The sequence below is a fragment of the Pipistrellus kuhlii genome, unplaced genomic scaffold (assembly GCF_014108245.1).
Source record: "Pipistrellus kuhlii isolate mPipKuh1 unplaced genomic scaffold, mPipKuh1.p scaffold_m20_p_1, whole genome shotgun sequence".
In the NCBI taxonomy this organism is placed as follows: Eukaryota; Metazoa; Chordata; class Mammalia; order Chiroptera; family Vespertilionidae; genus Pipistrellus; species Pipistrellus kuhlii.
The window spans coordinates 11,194,070-11,216,034 of NW_023425404.1; the positions used below are offsets into that span (position 1 = coordinate 11,194,070).

Genomic DNA, 21,965 nt, shown 5'->3' on the forward strand with positions numbered 1-21,965 from the left:
AGGAGACTTGGGGTGACAGGTAGCTTGAAGTTGACACTTAATGCATTGGAAATTCTCTATCAATTAAGGCCAAGTGAAAGGAACAAAATCTACCTTAAACTAGCTTAAACAACAAAGATAACATTGGCTAACAAAACTGTAAAGTGAAGGGGATTATAAACTTCAGGAAGTCTGATCAGGACTCAGCTCCATTTCTCTGTGATTCTTTTGGCTCTGCCTACCTGTGTTGGCTTCATCCCCAGGCTGGCTTCCTTTATGGTGCCCAAAAAATAGTTGCATCCCCACAATACTACACATCTAGAAAAACAGCTCAGTTGCTAAGAACTGTCTTTCCCTTACTAACTACTGTAAGGAAGCAAAAAGAAAAGCAATGATCTTACAGAGTTAACATTTGAGTGGAGATACACATGGATCCCACCTAAGGAGTGAATGAAAACATACGATTTGCATCCTCTAGGCATGTGTCATAGAAATATGATTCCATATAAAGATCCCGAAGGATCTAAAGAGATGATGTGTGGCTCAGTAGTTGAGCCTCTACTTATGAACCAGGAAGTCATGGTTCAATTCCTAATCAGAGTGCTTGCCCAGGTTATGGGCTAGATCTCCATTGTGGGGTGGACAGGAAGCAGCCCATCCATGATTCTCATTATTGTTTCTCTCCTCCCTTCCTCTCTGAAATCAATAAAAATATTTTTTTTTAAAGAAAAGAGATGATGTGCAGTATTTAGCAGACACTATGACTATTAGGTTTCTTTAACAGCCAGCCCCGACTTAGCTCCTTCTATGTGATTTAAAGAATTGATAACCGAGATGGTACCAGAATGCCTCAGGCACAGTGTAACTCTCTAGATGAGACATGTACGAAAAGCTGATCACAGCACACCCAAGTAACAGACCAGGTGAACACAGACGAGGCTGGGAAAGGAGGAGTGGCAGTAAGAAGGACAGTTCAGAAGGAAAATCAGAACTGCGGATGCCGGAACTGTGGCCTCTGGCTAGAGCTCGGGGTGACTGTAAAACAAACACCAGCCACCCTCTGAGGCAGAGCCAAAAACAACAGTGGGCTCTCTCATCAGCCCTCACACTAGGCTGAACCTTCATTTGTACTCAGCACAGACAGCGGTCAGGGTCATGTGTTGGACGTTGAGTGGCCGTCTCCCACAAAGGCAGACAGTAACCTTTAGGGCCTCATCTTTAAAAAGTAACCCACTGGGATGGTAACACCTCTGCAAACAGAGGACCACTTCTACCGGAGGCCACAGGAGCTGTTCCCCGAGCCCCGACGCCCCCCCACACACCCTCCAGCCCTCAGAAATGTGCAATGACCTCAGAGGGACTACCAGAAACCCACCTCTGCCCCATCAAATGACACGGCAGACTACTTGGGAACTCTTTTTATTGCTTTACAACATCTGGTTTACAAATAGAAAAATGCAAATTATGTTTTAAAACAAAGCAAAGAATTTGGTAAACCTTTCGTTAATACATTTTGAGGGAATGAAAAGTCAACACCTTTCTCCTTGTCGAAAAGTAAGGCATACTGCACTGGCCAGATTGCTCGATTGGAATGTCAACCCGTAGACCAAAAGGTGGCCGGTTCAATTCCCCATCAGGGCCCACACCTAGGTTTTGGGGGTTTGATCCCTGGTCGGGGCACTGCGGGAGGCAAACAATTGATATTTCTCACATCGATGTTTCTGTTTCTAAAATATTAATGAAAACATCTCTTTAAAAAAAAAAAATGTTAGGCATTCTCTCCACCCTCACTCAGTCCCCCGACCTGCAGTGTGAACTTCTTTTATCACATCCAGTGTCTGTACACACACACCCCAGCTTCTCTGGCAGTGGCCCAGCACCCAGATCTGCTGCCAGCACAGGCTGCTCTGACATGCTGTGTCCAGGGCAGTAGCCACAGCAAACCAGCACAGTGGTCCTGACTGCCGCTGCTCAGTGACCAGGAGCAATTACCAAAATGTCTTCTTTTCAGGAGATGCTACCCACCCAAGCCTATGCGGAGAGCCAGAGAGCAGGTTCAGCAGGGGAGGGGGTCAGCTTGGGTTGGCTTCAAGGGAGTCCCCTAAAATCTGGAACGTCTGATAAAAGGTTAGTGCTAGGAGGGGGGGCGGGGGGGGGGGTGTGCAAATACTGCCCCCACCAAAGCGGGATACACTTAATTCAAGCAGATGCGATTCCCATTTCAAAGGCCACATTTCCTCTCATCTCAGACGCAGCTTTGGATTTCTCAGCATGGAAGGGATCGAGGTTCGTTTTCAGTAAAGGTTACAGGACAATGGCTGGTATCCCCTCTCTACAGAGAAAGCAAGCACCTAGTTCCTCCAGGCAGTGCCCCTATGAAGGCATCAGAGGTGACAATGTCACACAGAATCTCTGGGCAAGGGCTGATTTTGTAGAAAAGAACCTCCCTATTCCCTAACGGAGCTTCCCTGAGTTCCTACATACAGGCCTTCACAAACCCGCTCAGCAGGGAGCCCCCAGCACCCTCACACACCCGGGTGGCTACCTTTCCCAAATCAGTTTCTCCTTCAAGGCTACAACAAAGTCTTTCTCAGGTTTATTGATGTTTGGTTTGATCAGCTCTTAAGAAAGAGGGTTCGGAGATAGCCCCCAACCTTAGGCCAGGAGAAAAGAGGACCCAAGGGTTTGGCCCGATGGTGCTTTCTCTCCCACGGAACGTTAGCCGTCAAGTCCAATGACCCAAGAAGGACCCTCATCCAGCGCAACCTCCGCTCCTTAGAATTGGGTCTTCAGACACTAGAAAAAGTTAATATCCGGAATAAGCTTTCTTTCCACGATAATTTTGCAGGCTTTCCCCATGAGGGATGGAGGTGAAGAGGAAAGGCAAGGCACAAAGCCAGGGCTGACTCCACGCCTGGCCAGCCTCTCCCAACACCAGCTCCTGGAACCTGCAAGGGGAGGGACGGGGATCCAATCTGCATTTGGTGAAAGGTGCGATTTCCCCCAACTAGACCGTGCAGGCTCTTAAGTGGGTTCCAGAAGCTAGGCACTGCCGTCCAAGCCACCAATGTTCCAGCCGGTTCCCTCCACAAGCTGCCCCTGTGAAGACCCCGGTGCTGGCAGTGAGCGGTGCTGACGGAAGAGGTGGGGTGTCCGTATTCCCTGAGTTGCCACCCCCTTCTCGTCTCAGAGATGCTCCTCAGACAAAGTGGTGGGTTCTTTGCTGGTGACATTGTCCGCTTTCTCCACTTTCTCCACCTTTTCCTTTTCCTCCTCCTCCTGGAGTTTCTACAAGGCAAAACAAGCAGGCAGTCCTTGGGGTGAAGAAGCACAGGGCTCCCCCCTGGCCGGAGCCACTGCCTGGCAGGGATTCTATAGTCAGCGGGGAAAACAGGAGCCAGAGGCATATTCATGAGGGAACAAAGGGAACAAGGAAAGAAGTGCCAGCCCCTGGCTCCTGAGCTCCCTATACACACACACACACACACACACACACACACACACACACACACAAAAGCACACACATACATGTACAAATGCACACATGCCATCACAAGGTCATCAATGGAAAAACCAAAAGGCCAACTTTTTGCAATGCCACAGTCACCACAAACCATCCCCTTCCAAGTGCCAGTGCTGCCCCCTCCTGCTCCCTTCTAAACATCCTGGCACTGACCATCCAACAGCTGCCCAAGTGCCACGTCTGCAACTCCCGAATTCCTAACTATGCCCATTTGGAGGCAGCTCCCAGGACAAAGAATAGTATTACAATGTGCATGGAATGAATACAACAACAACAAAAATGTTTATACAAGCAGGATGTATAATTGCATAGGAAAACTCAATGACTAAAAATAAGTATATATGCTTCGTGCACAGAAAAAGAGGCTTTGAGTTGATCTGGCTTTGGCTTTCTCAGTGAGAGAGTGTGCAGGATTAGAGGAGTCTTCTGGGTCACACTTGTGAGGTGAGTTTGGCATTAAATACAGCCTGGAAATTATCCAGTGGGGACACTAGGTGCATACCGCCACCTTGGGAATTTGCTCTTTCAAGAAGTGCTTTGCTTCTTAGCTCAAGGGTTCATATCTAGTTAGGGAGAAGGCCTTGGGCACAGCACGGCACCACTCAGGGGCTGGGGAAGTGTGTGCAGGGCCAACCTAGAGTCCTGTCAATCAGACTCATGGTGCTTCCCCAGGGAGTGTCTCAAGGACAGTCCATGACAATGGCAACAGCTGTGTAAATCCAACCTTCCCATTCTCAGTCTCACTAACTTTTGGCTCTGGGTCAGCCTCAGTCAGAAAAAGCCTTTATTCAGGCAGCTTAAGTCATTAAGGCAGTCTCTGGCACACGCACGTGTGCACATATGTACACACGCACCTGCCTCCTTCAGAGCCACCACCTTGAAATCACAATCAAAAACACAGATTAGTGGGAATGGAAGCATAGCCAGTCTTTTAACTAGAAGAAAAATGGAAACTTAAACCAAGATTTTCATAGTCAGGGTCAGCTGCCTACCTCCATTCTGTCTCTTTTTATCAAAATGATATATCTCACTGTATGATTAAAAAGAAAAAGCAGTTCTGGCCAGATCGGCTATGTGCCCTGAATTTACATGGCTCTGATAATGAATTTGTGTGCTAACATGCAGGTCTCACTCACACTGCCCACCACGGCAGGCGTCAGAGAAGGGATGCTTGACAGCCCTGGCTTTCTTGGGTGTCAAGCCCAGCATTACTCTGACCTCCTATAGCGCCAGCTGCCCAAATGCAAGTGAGGCCCAGGGATGCAGAGTGGCTTATCCAGGGACACAGAGTGTTGAGAACCATTGCAAGATTTGTCTCTTATAACTCAGTGCTACTTTCAATACTCCAAAAAGAAAGACTAAGCCAACAACTCCAACCCTGTGTGACAAACCTGATCCGCATGCACAGGATCTGGTTGCAAGAATAGGGAAATATTGTAACAGCCTAAATATTCAACAAGAGAAAATGGAAGTTTGTGTGTGTGTGTGTGTGTGTGTGTGTGTGTATACACACAGACATATACATATGGATATATATACATATATATTATATGGGAATATGGACATGTATAAGTCAATGCAAAAACTACAGCATCTTACCTCTGGATGGTGGTATTACAGGATGATTTTTAAATTTTGTACACTTTTGTATTTTTTTTTTCATTATTCTATAAAGAGTACGTATTACCTCTGTAATAACTTCTGGATTTTTTCGTTTTGTTTTGTTCTTTTGTTTAAAAATATCCTGTCTTTACTGCTCAGATTTGAAATTCCTTTCATCCTGGCTCAGATTTGATACCTAACATTTTGGTTAAAATTATTCCCAGCTGATGGGAACAGAGGAGAAACACTTTCCTACTACAGATCACATCCTGGTTCTCTCTCCTTACACCATCATCGGCTCCTGCTTCCAGACTTATCCTTCTAGGGCCTGATTGGCTACCCACTGGCTCCAGTCCTTAGATCCCCATGGCACTGCCTAAGCGGTTGTCACATACCGGGACAGCCCCCTGCCCTGGGGCCGCCACTGCCATGACAGGCTCCTGCCATTCCTCTACAGCTACTGACCCCCGGGCTCAGGGTCCACGGGTGGGTACTGCTCAGCAGACTGTGATAACAGTGACACACTCTGAGGACCAGAGCAGAGAGACCAGGGAAAGAGAAGGAAGCTGGAGAGAAGCCTGGGAAAGAGCAGCAGAAAGGGCGTGCTGAAGCAGCCACTGAGGAAACTGGATGCTATGTTCATGAGAGTTGCACTAGTCTCACAGGCACCTTGAAATCTGTCAGCTCTCCCGCCCCCAACCAGGCTGCTCTCCTGACCCCTACCCATGCTGCCACTTCCTCAGCCTGCAACCCAGATTTCAGCCCAGCCAGCTTCAAGTACATACATTCTCGGGAAATTCCATATTCGCCTTCTGCCTCCGTAGATCTGCCTTGATGAATGCTGAGGTCATGGGATTGAGAAGGAAGAGCAACAGAGACACAGAGTTATCAAGCAGACTAATGTTCAAGTCCATCCCAGAGTGGGAGCCCTAATTGTCCTAAGGCCCACGGACATCCCAGAGCTATTGTACATCAAATATTCCAGGGAGCTAGGGGCACACTGTCACCCACCTTGTTAAAGCCTGGAGCCAGTGACAATGGCCTTGTACTTGTAAATCCCCATTTTACAAATCAGCAAATGGAAGCTCCCAGATATTGGTCCACTTGCCTAAGGTCAAACAGCTATGGAGGTTAATATCACAGCCTGGGATTCAAACAAGGGTCTTTTATCTCCAAAGCCCATGCTCATTCCACCAAAACATATTTTTACCTCCCTAGCAGATTTCCTGACTAGCCCTTCCCTCCAGCCTGTCTAGGTAATGTATACTCCTCATCTGTACAGTCAGTCAGTCAAGACACTGGATCTCAAACTGCCTCAGCGCATGAGCACCCAGAGCCTTATCTTGTTCCAAGGCCCCAACTCACCAGTGAGGCCTGCTCCAAGGGCAAGGAACACACACAGAAAGATGTTCCCAAGCATGGTGCCATAATTTTCGATTATCTGGCCCTGGGAGATGGTGAAGATGATCCCGAATACCTGGAAAAATACAACGAAGACTGGGACCAAGGGCCCAGCCAACTAACCCACGGTAGAGCTGAGCTGCCATAATACAAGAAACAAAGAGTCACTGCTATGGGGCCACCACCAAATAAGACCTACCTGGGCAGACACGTTAAGGAGGCCAGACGATATGCCTTCCGATTCTGGGTATGTCAGCTCCACGGCAAACTCAAATCCCAGGGGGAGGTAGCCAGTCATAAAGAACCTGAGGGCCAGACCACAGAAACAAGGTGATAGAGAACTTGCAGAACAAGAAGGACAGAGAGCCCACTTCCTCCTGGTTTCTACCCATCAAGACATGCTGGGCCCTTGAATGATCAGGCCACCTGCTAGAGGGCCATACTAAGGAAAGAGGGATCCTGCAGGCCAGGAAGAGGCTCATAGGTAGGCTTTGTACTCAAAAGCTCTTCTTCTACATCCAGCCACAGTGGCAGACAGGGTCAGCATTTACAGAGGGTGGGATGCCTGGGGAGCTCAGCCCTCAGCTGAGAGACTCTGTGTCATGGATACACAGACTCTATGCTATGGGAAGTCCCTGGATATAGAACAGCATCTCCATGACTCTGTGGGACCTGGAAGGAGCTCAAAGTCCTTTTTATTTCGCCACAGAGTCACCAGTCACCAGCTGACTTTCACACACACACACACACACACACACACACACACACACACACACACGTACTGCCCACAGTAAATAATGGAGAGGTAAAGCTGAGCAGAGAGTCCTGTGCAGAAGGCATGCTTTCTCATACAACAGGTTTATAAATTTGCAATTTTAATGCCTTACACGTGCCTGCACCACACTTTTTGCTGCTTTCACATCTGTTATCTCTCTCAATCCTCCAACAACTCTACAAGTCAGGCCACTTATCTTCATTTACACATGAGGAGACAGGGGCTCAGAGTGGCTACGTGACATGCCTGTGGACGAATAGAGAGTCTGCAGCGGAACTGAGACCAGGATCCAGACTTTCCAGGACCCACATTGTCTGAGGCAGAGCTAAAAAAGACTCTACACATTTCCTAACCTCCCAAGTCTGTAAAGAAATACAGTGTATCCCAACAGCACAGATGGGTCTGGAAGCCCCAGGCAGCCTTTTGAAGTGCAAAACAAACAAACAAACAAACAAGCAAAAACAAATAAGTTCTCTGAGCACCATTTCCACATCTCCACACAGGTCAGTGAGAAGGCAGCAAAGGGATCCGTATTACATCCTAGGATGTCAGCAGCTCTAGGAGCCATGGGATGGTGCTTTCTGGTTAAACATGTTAGAGGTGAAACTTACCCCATTGTGCCAGCGGTGATGAACACTATCCATAGATGCTGGAGGCTCAGGGTCAAAGTGTACACCACCATGCCCACCAGCGTCATGATATACACCACCAGGGTTGTCTCCCTACAAGCAGAGACCAAAAGGTTGACTCATACACCTCGGACTTTAATAGGATCATCTGTTCATTCGGTCATTCTACAAGTCTTTATCAGGCACTTGCTCTGTGTTCAGCCCTCTGCTGTCTGCTGAAACATGTGCTCTTATAGGAGACTGAACATAATCACACAGATAATTATTTAATTGTATGTGGTCACTGCTACAAAGGGTAATACCGGGAGTGTATGAAGCATCTTGCTGCATGTGTGTTCTCCTCCTGCAGACCCCTCTCAACACCACCAAAGTGCACTTTGACTTCTCAGTTCCTGCCCACAGCAAGAAGGGTACAGCCCTTTCCTCTCCTCGTCCCCCACCAAAAGCAAACAAACAGGAGGAACACCAGCATGCCACCCCAGAAACCACTCAATTCTGCATGTCTACTTCACCCAGGATCCCGCAACAATGCTGAGAAGTGACCTAACTTTTACACTAAGTGGCCAGATTATAATGATCTCTGAACACATAATAATCTGGTCACTCCGTGTGTGTGTGTGTGTGTGTGTGTGTGTGTGTGTATGTGTGTAGTATATATTAGAGGCCCAGTGTATAAATTCATGCATGGGTGTGGTCCAACCAGCCTGGCCAGGGGGAGGAGAACATGGGTGGTTGGCCAGCCTGCCTGCTGGTCAAACTCCTGGTTGAGGGGACAATTTGCATATTAGCCTTTTATTATATAGGATATACACTGAGTGGCCAGATTATTGTGAGTTCAGAGATCATCATAATCTGGCCACTCAGTGTAGTTTCCCTGTCATCTCTACAGTCTTCCTGCTGCCACTTGCATGGGTTTTCCTGCTGAATCTGGTTTACTCCAGACAGCAGGTACTAACAGGGAACATTCTCCAGCCCTGAACGAAGTATGTGACTCCAAAGTGAGAAACCTCCACCCACTCCGTCACATTTCCCCTTGTCGGTCCCCTCAGAAGGGCCATCAGCAACGAGCTGGTCTGTTTCAGGCTCACCCAGCTTGTGCACCTCCCCACATGTCTCCGTGGCACCCACTCTGGACTCTGCTGGGGCCTGACTCCTGCTCAGATCTATTTTCCTCTCCTTGCCCTACTCACTGCAGGGGACCAGCTCTGCATACACCTCTTCCCTTCTGCCCTGAACGTTAGGTCTCAGACGATGCAAGTTTAAAAGCCTTTACACATCTCCCCTGAAGCCAGACACCTGGTGGGGGCATCTGAGGACGCATGCTATGTGGTAATGTCAAACTAATGCCTGTAGCTCTTGGGTGCAGGGAATTCTGTAAAGCATTTTACGTTCATTTATTATTTCACTCAAACATTATCAAAGCCCCTAAAGACATGTATGACTATCCCTACTTTCACAAATAAGAAAATGGAGGCTTGCCAAAACTGGTTTTGCTCAGTGGATAGAGCGTCGGCCTGCGGACTCAAGGGTCCCAGATTCGATTCCGGTCAAGGGCATGTACCTTGGTTGCGGGCACATCTCTAATAGGGGGTGTGCAGGAGGCAGCTGGTCAATGTATCTCTCTCATCAATGTTTCTAGCTCTCTATCTCTCTCCCTTCCTCTCTGTAAAAAATCAATAAATTATATTAGAAGAAGAAGAAGGAGGAGGAAGAGGAGGAGGAGGAGGAGGAGGAGGAGGAGGAGGAGGAGGAGGAGAAGATGGAGGCTCAAGCTAGTTCGGTTACTAGTCTAAAGTAACCTGTTGATTGGACAAAAATCTTACACCTATGGATGAAGACAGTGGTGGGGGGTAAGGGCGTGGGTTGAGGTGGGGAATCAGGTGGAGGGGAGCTATGGGGGTGGGGGGGAAAGAGGAATAATCTGAACTATAAAGATTTATTTAAAAAAAATAAATAAAGTAACCTGTTGAACAAATGCAGAGTTGGGACTTGAACCCGAAGCTGGGATTGGAACTCTGCGCTCTTTCCTCTATTGCACAGAGGATACGAATACTCAACGTGGTTGCAGCTTTGGAAAAGCTCTAGGCCAGAGCCTCTGGAGGATGCCCCTCCCACCCAGCACTTCAAAGCTGCTGCGCATAGAGGAGCTTTGTCCTTCCTCCGCCCTGCTCCCCTCATCTGGTCCAACCCACCCCACAGGAAGCTACTTCATGAACCCCATTCTCTCTCGCTGACCCCACCAGCTCATCTTTCACCAGATTTGTTCAACCACAGCTTCGTCTCAAACTACTGATCTGTCTAGAAAAACTATCTGTAATCCCAGCCTGAGATAAACGGACCTGACCACCGCATTTCCAGCCTCCAAACCGGACAGGACTAATCTGAGGGCCTCGAGGAGAAATAGACCGGCACCAAAAGGACTGGATCACAGTTTTCACTCATCCTTTCTCCCTGGGGTGTAGTTCAGGGAATGGCTCGCGCTGCCGGCAGGACCCAGGCATCGAATGAAGCAAAGGAATGGGTGGCATCTAGGTTCTGAAGTGTCCTCTCCAGCCTTTCACTGTATTTTCATCTGAATCATCTGCTGCCCACATTCCAGTCTTAGCGGAATTCCAACTCCTCCTCCTGCCACTGAGCAAGCACTACTCTCATGTGTGTCTGAAGCAAGCAATTGACAGATGACAGAGAAGAGTGGGAAGCCAAGCTCCAGCAGCAGTTAATTAAGCCAAGCCAAGGCCTTCGTCATGTTCAGCCAGGCAGCCACATCATTGGGGATGGCCTCAATTGGCCTTTGACTAGGATAGCCACAGTGAGACCTGGTCTGACAGAAGTTGGTTTGTGGGGCAGAGAACAGGTCTGCCACTGTCTTGTCGCCTGCAGACACTGGGAACTTTGGAGGCCTTGTCAAAGCAGCCCAGAATGCCGCCCTGACCCAGCACAAGGCAACCCTGGCAGCTGCCCTGCTGGCCAGCATTAATGGAGCACCCAATGTATGCAGAGCACTGGGAAGATGCAGTAGCCCTGGCCAGTTTGGCTCAGTGGATAGAGCACCGGCCTGTGAACTGAAGGATCCCAAGTTTGATTCCGGTCAAGGGTTGAGGGCTCGATCTCCAATAGGGGGCATGCAGGAGGCAGCCGATCAATGATTCTCTCTCATCATAGATGTTTGTATCTCTCTCTCCCTCTCCCTTCCTTTCTGAAATCAATAGAAATATATTATTTTTTAAAAGATGCAGTAAGAAGAGAAGGATGCTGTGCCTGTTTTATTCAGTCTTTTTTTCTGAGCCTATTTATTGAATTTGAGGGAATTTGACACAAATGCAGATTGAGGCAAATGCAGATTCCCCTACTGAATTGGTATCCATGGCAGTGGAGTCCACAAGTATGTATTTTTAATAGCATCCTGAATTAGTTTGACATACACTAAAATCTTTATTCTTTTATCCTCATCTGAGGATGTGTTCACTGATTTTTAGAGAAAGAGAGAAACATCCATTGCATACATGCTTCAACCAGTATGTGCCTTGACTGGAAATCGAACCTAAAACCTTTTGCTGTAAGGAACGATGAACCAAGGCTGACTGTCGTACACCAAAATCTTCAGAAGACCACTCTGGGCTCTTAGAAATGCTCTGGGCACCAGACCCAAAACACATCACAATAGTTACCAACGAGGTACAGTATAAGCAATTGCAAGATAATGCACTGCAAACCAAAGTAAGCACAGGGCACCATTGTTAAGGCCATGGGGTCCAAGGGAGCCACGAGGACAGGCCAATGGAATCACCCCCTCATTCCCACTCTTCGGGGTTTCCACAAATTTTCCAACTGCTGACATTTTTCTGCATTCATTTTCACTTCTCCCCCACCTGTCCCTTGCATAGCCATACCGGGGTGAGTGGTGCTGTGCTCGGCCTCATGTCCTTTACCTCTAATCTCTCTAACTCTAATCTCTCAGAAACTTTTGGGACTGCGTTGCTGAATGAACATGTCATTTTAAATGTGAGCCCCCCAATTTGAGGTCTGAGAGGAAGAGTCACTTACTTGTAGGTTTTGGATCTATCCAGCCAGATACCAGAGATCATGGCCCCAAACATTCCTGCGATGATGATGGTGAGGCCTATTCTTCCAGCATTCACTTCTTCCCCCTGGGAAAGAAAACCACAACCCAAAGGTCAGCCAGCGACAGGACAAGGCCCAGACAGAGCACAGTCACCACGAGGTGAAGGGGCAAAGGCAGGGAACTCAGCTCCATGAGAGCCAGTTCTCAGAAGGTATCAGGGCAGCCCTGTAAGAGGCTGCCAACGGGGAGAAAATACTCCCAATAAAATGTGACCCCAGATGCGGGTGCCTGCTACTGGATGCTGGGGTGAACCAAATCCTGTCCTTAGAACCACTTTGAGGAAGATTATTTCTTAAAATGTAATCCTTACAGCAACTCTTTTCTCTTGTTTATCATTATTCCCATTTCACAGGTAGGTAAACTAAAATATATATATACATATATCCCTACTTAGGCGTCTTTGAGCTCTTTCTGCCAAGAGGAATGGAAAAATAATAGCTATATGTTTTTGAGCCCTTACTTTTATGAGCCAGGCACCATGCCAAGGATTTTACATCATTATCCCATTTAATTCTCCTAATTCCCCCACCATAAGGTTAGGAATCAGTACTCCCCATTTTTCAGGTGAATAAACTGGGGCACAGTGAGATGAATCTATCAGTCCAAGCCATGAGGCATTTATTAAATGCAGAGCTAGGATTTGAACTCAGACCTGTGACACTCCAAAACCGGAGCACTTAGCCACAGCAACCACCTCCATAACAATGTGACCCTGGTCCTTTCACAAAAGGGTTAAACCTGGGATTCCTGACTCCAGGATAATCAGTATTCCATTCCCAGCAGCTAGTCCTCACTGGTTCTGGAAGCATTTAAACAATATTTTCAGTTGAGTGACTAAGAGTGCAAAATTAAACTTTGCCCATATTTTACAAATTAAATATTTCAGCTGTGACTCCAAATATGTATATGTTTACTTTGTTGTCATGTGGCATGTTATGCATATGTCTATATAACATATATTATATAAATATACACATAGACACACACACAATATTACTTACTTTCTAATCCTAAAAATGATCTTTCAGTAATTATGCTTCTTTTGCAGAAAAGAGAATGAGAGCTCAGAAATATTAACTAGCTTGTCACACAGTTTAATGCCACCAGAGTTAGGGTTGAAATCCTCCAAATCCCATGAGCATACCACCATACCCTGCTGCCTAGAAGTGGGGGATCCAAGCGTTAACCACTACCCCAGCTCCTGCTGAGACAGACTCAGTAACCTCATTCTCTCCGGGCCTCACACGCTTAGGGGACTCCCTTACCGGATAGTTCAAGATCACCATGCGATTCAGCAGAGTGGACAAGGCATAAAAAGCCCCAGTATTCAGACCTAAGGAGGGAGGGAGAAACACACAGCATTAGGGCTGGCTTTGGAGGGGCCACTGCTAGCTCCTCCCCCCAGCAGGTCAGGAGGTCGGAAATCCTCATTTTCATTGCCACTGTGAATGGTGTCCTTGGAGAAGAAAAATCCAGCGAGTGTGAGGCTACTCTGCAGTTTTCCTCCAAGAAATACTCCAAAACAACCAACTGTAGCCATTTCAACCTGGCTCTCTGGCCCCTGGTAAGCCTGCCCTAGAAACACAGGTTCTGGAAAGCATTTCTCCCACGTCAGAATCATCCACAGTCCTTTCCTAAGCCCTTGGCTAGATTTATGAGGTAAGTGGGACTACTGGACACCTTCCATCTCTTCCTGATGACCTGTCCCCTCTCCAGACCTCTGACCCCTGACACCACTCCCACTGCAGGTGCTTTCTCACCTCTTTCCTGTTGCCCCTTCAGCTTTCTTCTCAGAATCAGTGCCACACAAAACCTTATATTTGAAACCAGAAAGGACCCAAAAAAACATTTAGTTGCCTCTTCTAATTCATTAACTTGTTCAACAAATAAGTGGAAAACCTAGAATAGACTGTAAGAAGCTGTGTCCTTAGAGAATGGAGTCATTTGCCCAAAGCCATATAGTGAGTTATAGTAACTAAGATGAGACTAGAATTGACCCAAAGAAGAAAGGGCCTCCTGGCCTCCCTAATAACATTCATGATGATGATGATGATGATGGTGGTGGTGGTGGTGGTGGTGGTGGTGATAATGACAGCAGCACATACTTGTGTACTAGACACTGTTCTATGCACCTTACAATCCTCACAACAACCCTAGAAAGCAGCTAGTGTTATCATTCCCAATTTATAGAATAGAAAAATGCACAGGGTTGAAAATCGTTTTCGTTTTAAGTAAACATCGAGACTCATAAGACTTCCACTGATACTTGACATTAGATCCACCTAGAAGGGACAGGGACACAGCTCTTTGACCGAGCAACCTTAGGGCTTCTTTTCAATGGGACCAGTACACAGAACCCCAGGCCATCCAGCCACTGAGAAACCATTCTCCTTAGCCCTTAAGGTGATAGCTCAGGGGCAGGAAAAGGTGGCTATGGCAAGCACTCTGGTTTATACCTGACAGGAGCCACTACTGCTTGCAACAATGCCATACGCACAGTTTCCAGGGTCCCCATAAAGGACAGGACAGTGAGTCACAATACTCAGCAAAATACAAGGAATGGCTTCTTATCAGATGGGAGAAGGTCTCCCAGTCCAACGGTAGTCATTTTTACCACAGAGGTCATTTTTATCATAAGCAAGGTTGCATATGTGCACCTGACTCACTCCATTTTTCAGGTTCCCAGAGAAAGGATATACAAAGTGAAATGAAGATCCAATTCTCATGCAAAATGAGAATGGAAGTTTTGTGTGCTATTCCCACAATCACACAGGTAGAAAGTGGCAGAGCTGAATTTTAACCCAGACAATGTGGCTCTAGTGTCCTCATTTTTTTGTATGTGTTTTTTTTTTTGTTATTGTTTGTTTGTTTGTTTGTTTTTTATTGGTTTGAGAGAGGAAGGGAGAGGGTGAAAGAGAGAGAAAATCATCAATGATACCCTGGGGATTGAGCCCACACCAGGATTCGAGCCAGTGACCTTTTGGTGCATGGGACAACGCTCAACCAACTGAGACACACCAAGTCAGGGCTAGAATCCTCATTCTTAATCACTCATTTACACACTCATAAAACTGATTTTTGCCCTAGCCAGGTAGCTCAGTTGGTTAGAACATCATCTCAATACACCAACGTTGTGGGTTGATCCCTGGTCAGGGCACATACAAGAATCAACCAATGAATGCATAAATAAGTAGAACAACAAATCAATGTTTCTCTCTCTCTCTCTCTCTCTCTCTCTCTCTCTCTCTCTCTCCTCCCACCCTCCCTTCCTCTCTCTCTAAAATCAATAAATTAAAAAACAAAACTTGATTCTTAACCATTTCTTAATCCCAGTCAGGTTATCGAAAATTTCCTTGAATTTCTGCCTCTCCCAGCAGCCTGCTTCAGGGACACAATAAAGGTGGGAGGTTTTTGTTTGTTTCTTCTTTTTTCCCTTGATTTCAGAGAGGAAGGGAGAGGGAGAGAGAGACAGAAATATCAATGATGAGAGAGGCTCATTGATTGGCTGCCTACTGCATGCCCCCCACATGAGCCCGCAAACCAGGCAGATGCCCTTGACTGGAATCGAACCTGGGACCTTTCAGTCCACAGGCTGATGCTCTATCCATTTGGCAACACTGGCTAGGGCCAAAAATGGTGGTTTCAATACCATATCCTGAGGGGCACAGGGCCACAGTGAGTAGACAAACCAAGGAGTGTCACCGAACATCACTACAACTGCCAGACCATGGTCATGAGGACTTATCAACATAAGAATGTCCAAACTTATCAAGAAAACTTATAAAAATTTATTTGAGTCAAACAGAGAACATGCCTGGAAGCAAGATCTCAACAGACTGAGAAAAATGCTTAAGAAAATTATAGTTTGCAGTTTCTTTTATACATGTGAGATTAGGAGGGAACATAAGGAAAATTGCATGAAGGTGGGAGAAAGCAAGGCAGGGGCTGGATTACAGGGTAGTTAAGATTATGTGCTCTCCTGAGGATGGTCACACTTTAGAAAGAGGGTTCTGAGAGTTTGGTCAGATATTAGAAGGAGCAGTCTGAAAGGAGGCGTTTCAAAGGAATGTTAACTTAAATGTACAGAAACATGGGCAGGGCTTGCTGAAGGCAACAATAAGCCCTTTACTAAAGAAGTTGCATGCCACCTGGCCAGTGTTGCTCAGAGGTTGAGTGTCAGCCTATGAACCAGGAGGTCACGGTTTGATTCCTGATCAGAGCACATGCCCAGATTGTGGGCTCGATCCCCAGTTGGGGGCATGCAGGAAGGTGCCAATCAATGATTTCCATCATTGATATTTCTATCATTCTCCCTCTCCCTTCCTCTCTGAAATCAAATATATTGAAATATAAAACTAGAGGCCTGGTGAACAAAATTCATGCGCTCAGGGGGAGGGAGGCGGTCCCTCAGCCTGGCCTGTGCCCTCTTGCAGTCTGGGAGCCCTCGGAGGATGTCTGGCTGATGGTGTAGGCCCGCTCCCCATAAACCAGCAGTCAGACATCCTTAGAGCTGCCATGGAGTGTCAGGAGAGGCTCCCCCTCCTGCTGCTGCACTTGCTAGCCATGAGCCCAGCTTCTGGCTGAGTGGTGTTCCCTCAGTGGGAGCACACTGACCACCAGGGGACAGCTCCTACATTGAGCATCTGACCCTTGGTGGTCAGTGCACGTCATAACGACTGGTCCTTCTGCCATTCGGTCGATTTGCATATTAGCCTTTTATTATATAGGATTATTTTCTTTTTAAAGTTATATGCCAGGGCATGATACCCATCCTGACCTACCCAGTTAGCAATCTGTGATCAGATCACCTTATGAGAGCCCTGGCTGGTGTGGTTCAGTTTGTTGAAGTGTCATTTTATACACCAAATGGTGGTAGGTTTGATTCCTGGTCAGAGCACATACTCAGGTTGTGGGTTAGATCCCTGGTTGGGAGGTGGTCAATCAATGTTTCTCTCTCACATCAATGTCTTCTCTCTCTCTCTCTCTCTCTCTCTCTCTCTCTCTCTCTCTCTCTCTCTCTCTCTGTGTGTGTGTGTGTGTGTGTGTGTGTCTGCCTTTTCCTTCCTCTTTCTCTAAAATCAATAAAAAGCCCTAGCTGGTTTGGCTCAGTGGATAGAACATCAGCCTGCAGACTGAAGAATTCCAGGTTCGATTCTGGTCAAGGACACATGCCTGGGTTGTGGGCTTGATCCCCAGTAGGGGGCATGCAGTAGGCAGCCAATCAATGATTCTTTCCCATCACTGATGTTTCTATCTCTCTCCTCTCCCTTCATCTCTGAAATCAATAAATAAAATCAATTTTAAAAAAAACATGTTCGAGGGTAAGGATTAAAAATAAGAAAAGCTGTTCAGATCACACTGTGAGATTACTTTCCATAGAACCCATATTTATTCACAACTTTGAGGCTCTCGAGGACTTCTTAAGCAACAAACATACCCACCTAATCTTTATACCACACACCCAGCTACTTGGAAATTCCATTCCTGAGTCCAGGGGGCCTTAAAAGGGTGGTGGGTGGAATGTGGGCAGGGAGAAGAATGAAAGCAGCCCCTTGTCCTGCTCCTCACACCTCTCGGCCCCTTTCAACTTATGGTCTGAGCCTCACTCTGCAAGGGGCAAGAAAATGCTCCAAGTCAGGCTCAGCTTAAGGCACGATGGCTACTCTGAGCATGGGCTCACCTGGAATGAAGAAGGAGAGCAAAATCCAGAGGAAACAGAGGGAAATTATCCAGGAGTGAGGCAGGACAGAAAGAAGTTAGGAAAAGCTCTCGACAAGTGAAATGAATAAATAGGAATAGACATCACAGGTCAAAAAGCCACTAGGTACTCTCATCAGAGCCCCAAGCTCCCGGAATAACCAAAGGGAAGACAGCTATGGCAAAAAAAACTCCTGTAGTGGTCACAGAAGTCAACAACAAGGCCTGGCTAAAACCAAATCAATCCAAGATGGAGGAAAAACTGACCAGAGAAACACCTCAGAGCTCATTATATAATCACTAGAGACCAGATGCACGAATTCTTGCAAGAGTAGGCCTTCCTCTCCCCGCCCCCCGCCCTCCCACCAGCACTGGCTTCCCTCTGGCACCCAGGACCGGGCTTCCCTGGCAACCCCACTCCATTCGGTCTAATTAGCATATTATGCTTTTATTATTATAGATTATAATGACACCACAGGTAGAAGGGGAACTGAGAAGGACAAACATCAGGGCACTTTCGGAACAGGCCACATTAGGAACACTACCCCTTGCCCTCTCCCACCAAAAGGTGGAGTCATAATTTGGCACCATGAAGTGTCAGAAACAACCTGACCCTTAGAAACATAAACTCTGAAAAACTGACTGACCCAGTGAGCAATGCACTGGCAAGTTTGCCCACATCCACTCAATGTGTACTTTCATCTCTTTCACCGTGATTGGGGGAGCAGCAGATGGCAGCAGCTGTCCCAGGCTCATCCCCTGAACCTGCTTTCAGAAACCCAAGTCCTAGCCTCTTTTTCTACCTAAAAAATAAAAATAAAAAAATAAAAATCCTTTCACTCTCACTTGGACTTGTTCTTGAATTCATTCCTGTGTGAGTCAAGAGCCTAGAGATCCTGGACCCTGCCAGGACAATCCGGTGAACAAGAGGACTGGGAGTAAAAAAATCCCACCTGAAACACAAGAGCTGGTTGAGCTACACTACTAAAGCCGAGTACTTTCATGGGGACTCAGTGGTTTAGAGAAATCAGTTCCAGATAATCAGCAGCTGGTAGCTTGTTAGAAATGCACATTCCTGACACCTCCACAGATATGCTGCTGCAGACTCTGGAGTTCTGTAATCTGTGTGTCAACAAGCTCTCCAGGTACTTCTGATAGTGCTCAAGTTTGAGACCCACTGGCTCAGCTAGACTAGTCTGGTTTTTCAATAGCGATCCCCCACTCAAAGGCGGCCAAGAGCGGTGGTGGTGGGGATTCGGGGGCACAGGGAATGGGGCTCACCCTAGGAGGCTGCCATTCTTTCCAACTGTTTCTACAGGAATTGGAAATTAGGAGCATATTATGCATGGTTTCTGAATCGGTCTCTAGTTTAGATGACCCTCTCCAGACAGAGTTAAACAGTACCAGTCCACTCCACCGCCCAAACCAAGGGGCCCAGCATTCCACAAGAAGGGCAAGAATGAAACATGTGCTCTGCCCTGTGCGTGAGTACCTCTTAGAGGAATACAGGTGCTATACTTGGGCATGTATAGCTCCAGCAAGTTAAGCCTGCTGGGTGAGGGCCATACTCCTATGAGAAAATGTCTCTTTAGGCTAGTGGTCAGCAAACTCATTAGTCAACAGAGCCAAATATCAACAGGACCATGATTGAAATTTCTTTTGAGAGACAAATTTTTTAAACGTAAATTTCTTCTAACGCCACTTCTTCAAAATAGATTCGCCCAGGCTGTGGTATTTTGTGGAAGAGCCACACTCCAGGGGCCAAAGAGCCACATGTGGCTCGCGAGCCGCAGTTTGTCGACCACAGCCCTGGGCCCATGTAAAGCCCATGAGAGACCCAAGGAAAGGTTTCCATGGGACACTCGGTGAGGCTCTGGGTTAAGGTGCTCATCATGGAAGAGTTTCCAGAAGCCCTGGAGGCAAGGCTGGGGAGAGCAGGGGAAAGTATTCCCTTCAAGGACATTCTTTAGAGGAGTAGCATTTTTCACAGGGCAATTATTAAACCATCACTAGGGATGAAAAAAGATTAGAGGAAGCCCTGGGAAAGCAAGACCTAGAAGCACAAAGAGAGGGTAGCTGAAGAAAGGTTTTTTCTTCACCCCACTCCCGCCGCTGACACACATTACAAGTCCTACCCAAACTCTGTAGGACCCTCAGAGGATCTGGTTCCAGCCCCATCTTTCTGTATTGCCAAACTCTGGAGGTTTGGGGCGGGGGTCTATTTTACTAGAGAAGGAGGCAGTTTCTTCTTCTTGTGATAGTTTGACAACATCAAGCACAAACCCCTTTCTGCACCTCCTTCCTCTAAGTGGGCTGCCAGATTTAAGAAACAAACAAAGACAAACCACATACCTGGTTAAATTTGAATTTCAGAAAAATGAACCACTTTTTGGCATAAATATACCCCAAATATCACATGGGGCATGTTTGGGGTTATTTCCACATTGCTTTTTTTCTGAGAGAATGAAAAGGAGGAACGGAGGGAAGGAGAGTGGGAGGGAGGGAGGGAAGGAGGGTGGGAGGGAGAGAAACATCAATGTGAGAGAGACACATTGACTGGTTGCCTCCCACTTGGGCCTGACTGGGAGTGGGAGCAAATTGGTAACCCAGGTATGTGTTTAACTTGATGGCCCTTATTTTATCTAAAAAAAAAAAACCTACCTCTAAGGGTGTGGCCAAGACCCTATAGGGAAATTCCTCTGAAGCTTTCACTGCACTTCAGCTCTGGGCAGCTGACACAGCAGCTTTTGTGCCCATTCAGAGAACTCCAATGAGGAGCAAATGCTATCAATAGCCATCCCCTACGCCAGGCAGCCTGGATATTGAGTCAACGCTAAGTCAGAAGTGGGGAGCAGGAGTAAGGGGGGCAGAGCAGGGCTCACCCTGGAAGGCTGCCATTCTTCCCAAAGAGAATTTAAGAAATGGGGCTCAGTCCCCAATGGGGGACATGTAGGAAGCAGCTGGTTGATGATTCTCTCATCATTTATGTTTTTAATCCTCTCTCCCTCTCCTTTCCTATCTGAAGTCAATAAAAACATATTTTAAAGAAAGAAAAGAAATGGGTCCTGTCAGCATTGCCCAGTGGTTGAGCATTGACCCATGCATCAAGAGGTCTCAGGGTTTGATTCCCTGTCAGGACACATGCCTGGGTTTCAGGCTTGATCCCCAGCAGTTTGGGGGCAAGGAGCGTGCAGGAGGCAATCAATTGATGTATATGTGTGTATGTGTGGGTATACACACACACATACACATATATATCCATTTACTGCCTATATATATATATATATATATATATATATATATATATACACAATATACACACACACACACACACACACACACATATATATATATCAATTGACTGCCTCCTCTCCCTCTTCTTTCTTTAAAGTCAATAAAAACATATTTAAAAAAGGAATGAGTGGGGAGGGGATTAGGGGGTTAGAAAGACAAAAGATGGGTGAAGGTGGTATACTCAGTAACTGACACCAAAATTCAGACCTCCCATTCTTTATGCGCAATTCTGAACTCAGCGAACCAGCATTCAAGGTTCTTTCTCTAAGGCAAGTCCTGCAAATGTGTTTGTGAAATGCTATTGTATTATCTGCTAGAATCCCAGCCATGTGCTGAATTTATAGGGGTTTGTTTTTTAGATGATGATGATGATGATGATGATGATGATGATGATGATTTGGAGCAAAGAAAGTGGGAGAAGAAAGCAGATTCTTGGGTGAACTGCCTTTACATGACCTGCAAACCTTAAAGAGACACACACTAAGGCTGAGATGCTGTCATCTCCAAATCCCACAGATAGCTGGCCAATAGGTTGGTCCTGCTTCCCAAACCCTCAAACTCTAGATCCAACCCTAGAAGAAAGCAACCCCATGTTAACTGGTCTGGAGAATTAAATCTGAGGAAGAATACACTCCCCTGGGTAGACCCAAGACCACCTGGGCAAGTGGGCTAAGAAAGGAGCTCGGCTCTGTCTCCAAGAGGCTGTGTTCTGCATGAGGAGGCAGGACACCATTGGTTAGAAAGACGGGCTCAGGCCCCAGACAGACATAAGTGTATATCCAAGCTCTATTGCTCTCTAGCTGTCCAATGGTTGGCAAGGAAATAAACCAGAATCTTGGTTTCCTCGGGTATAAAATGAAATAGAGTTAAGGACCTATGTCATGGGTTTGTTTCAAAGATTAAAAGATAATGCATGTAAAGCCCTTCACATGGTGCCTAAAA

The 21,965-nt window shown here is 46.8% G+C and overlaps 1 protein-coding gene across 4 annotated transcripts in view; it reads right to left on the bottom strand.

Moving 5' to 3' along the window:
- Positions 1 to 1,383: 1,383 nt before the first annotated feature.
- The window catches only part of FLVCR2 (FLVCR heme transporter 2), a 59,049-nt gene continuing 38,467 nt past the window's right edge, over positions 1,384 to 21,965 (bottom strand). For 2 of the 4 annotated variants that reach the window (XM_045578503.1, XM_036430796.2), the window contains 7 exons: positions 13,298 to 13,365; positions 11,954 to 12,057; positions 7,892 to 8,002; positions 6,705 to 6,810; positions 6,470 to 6,581; positions 5,890 to 5,945; positions 1,384 to 3,267 (listed from right to left, as the gene is read on the bottom strand). In XM_045578503.1, coding sequence (XP_045434459.1) covers positions 3,166 to 3,267; positions 5,890 to 5,945; positions 6,470 to 6,581; positions 6,705 to 6,810; positions 7,892 to 8,002; positions 11,954 to 12,057; positions 13,298 to 13,365 — 659 coding nt within the window. In that variant the 3' untranslated portion in view covers positions 1,384 to 3,165. The remainder of the gene's footprint in view (positions 3,268 to 5,889; positions 5,946 to 6,469; positions 6,582 to 6,704; positions 6,811 to 7,891; positions 8,003 to 11,953; positions 12,058 to 13,297; positions 13,366 to 21,965) is intronic. The other 2 variants (XR_006740984.1, XM_036430804.2) reach the window with 2 other exon arrangements.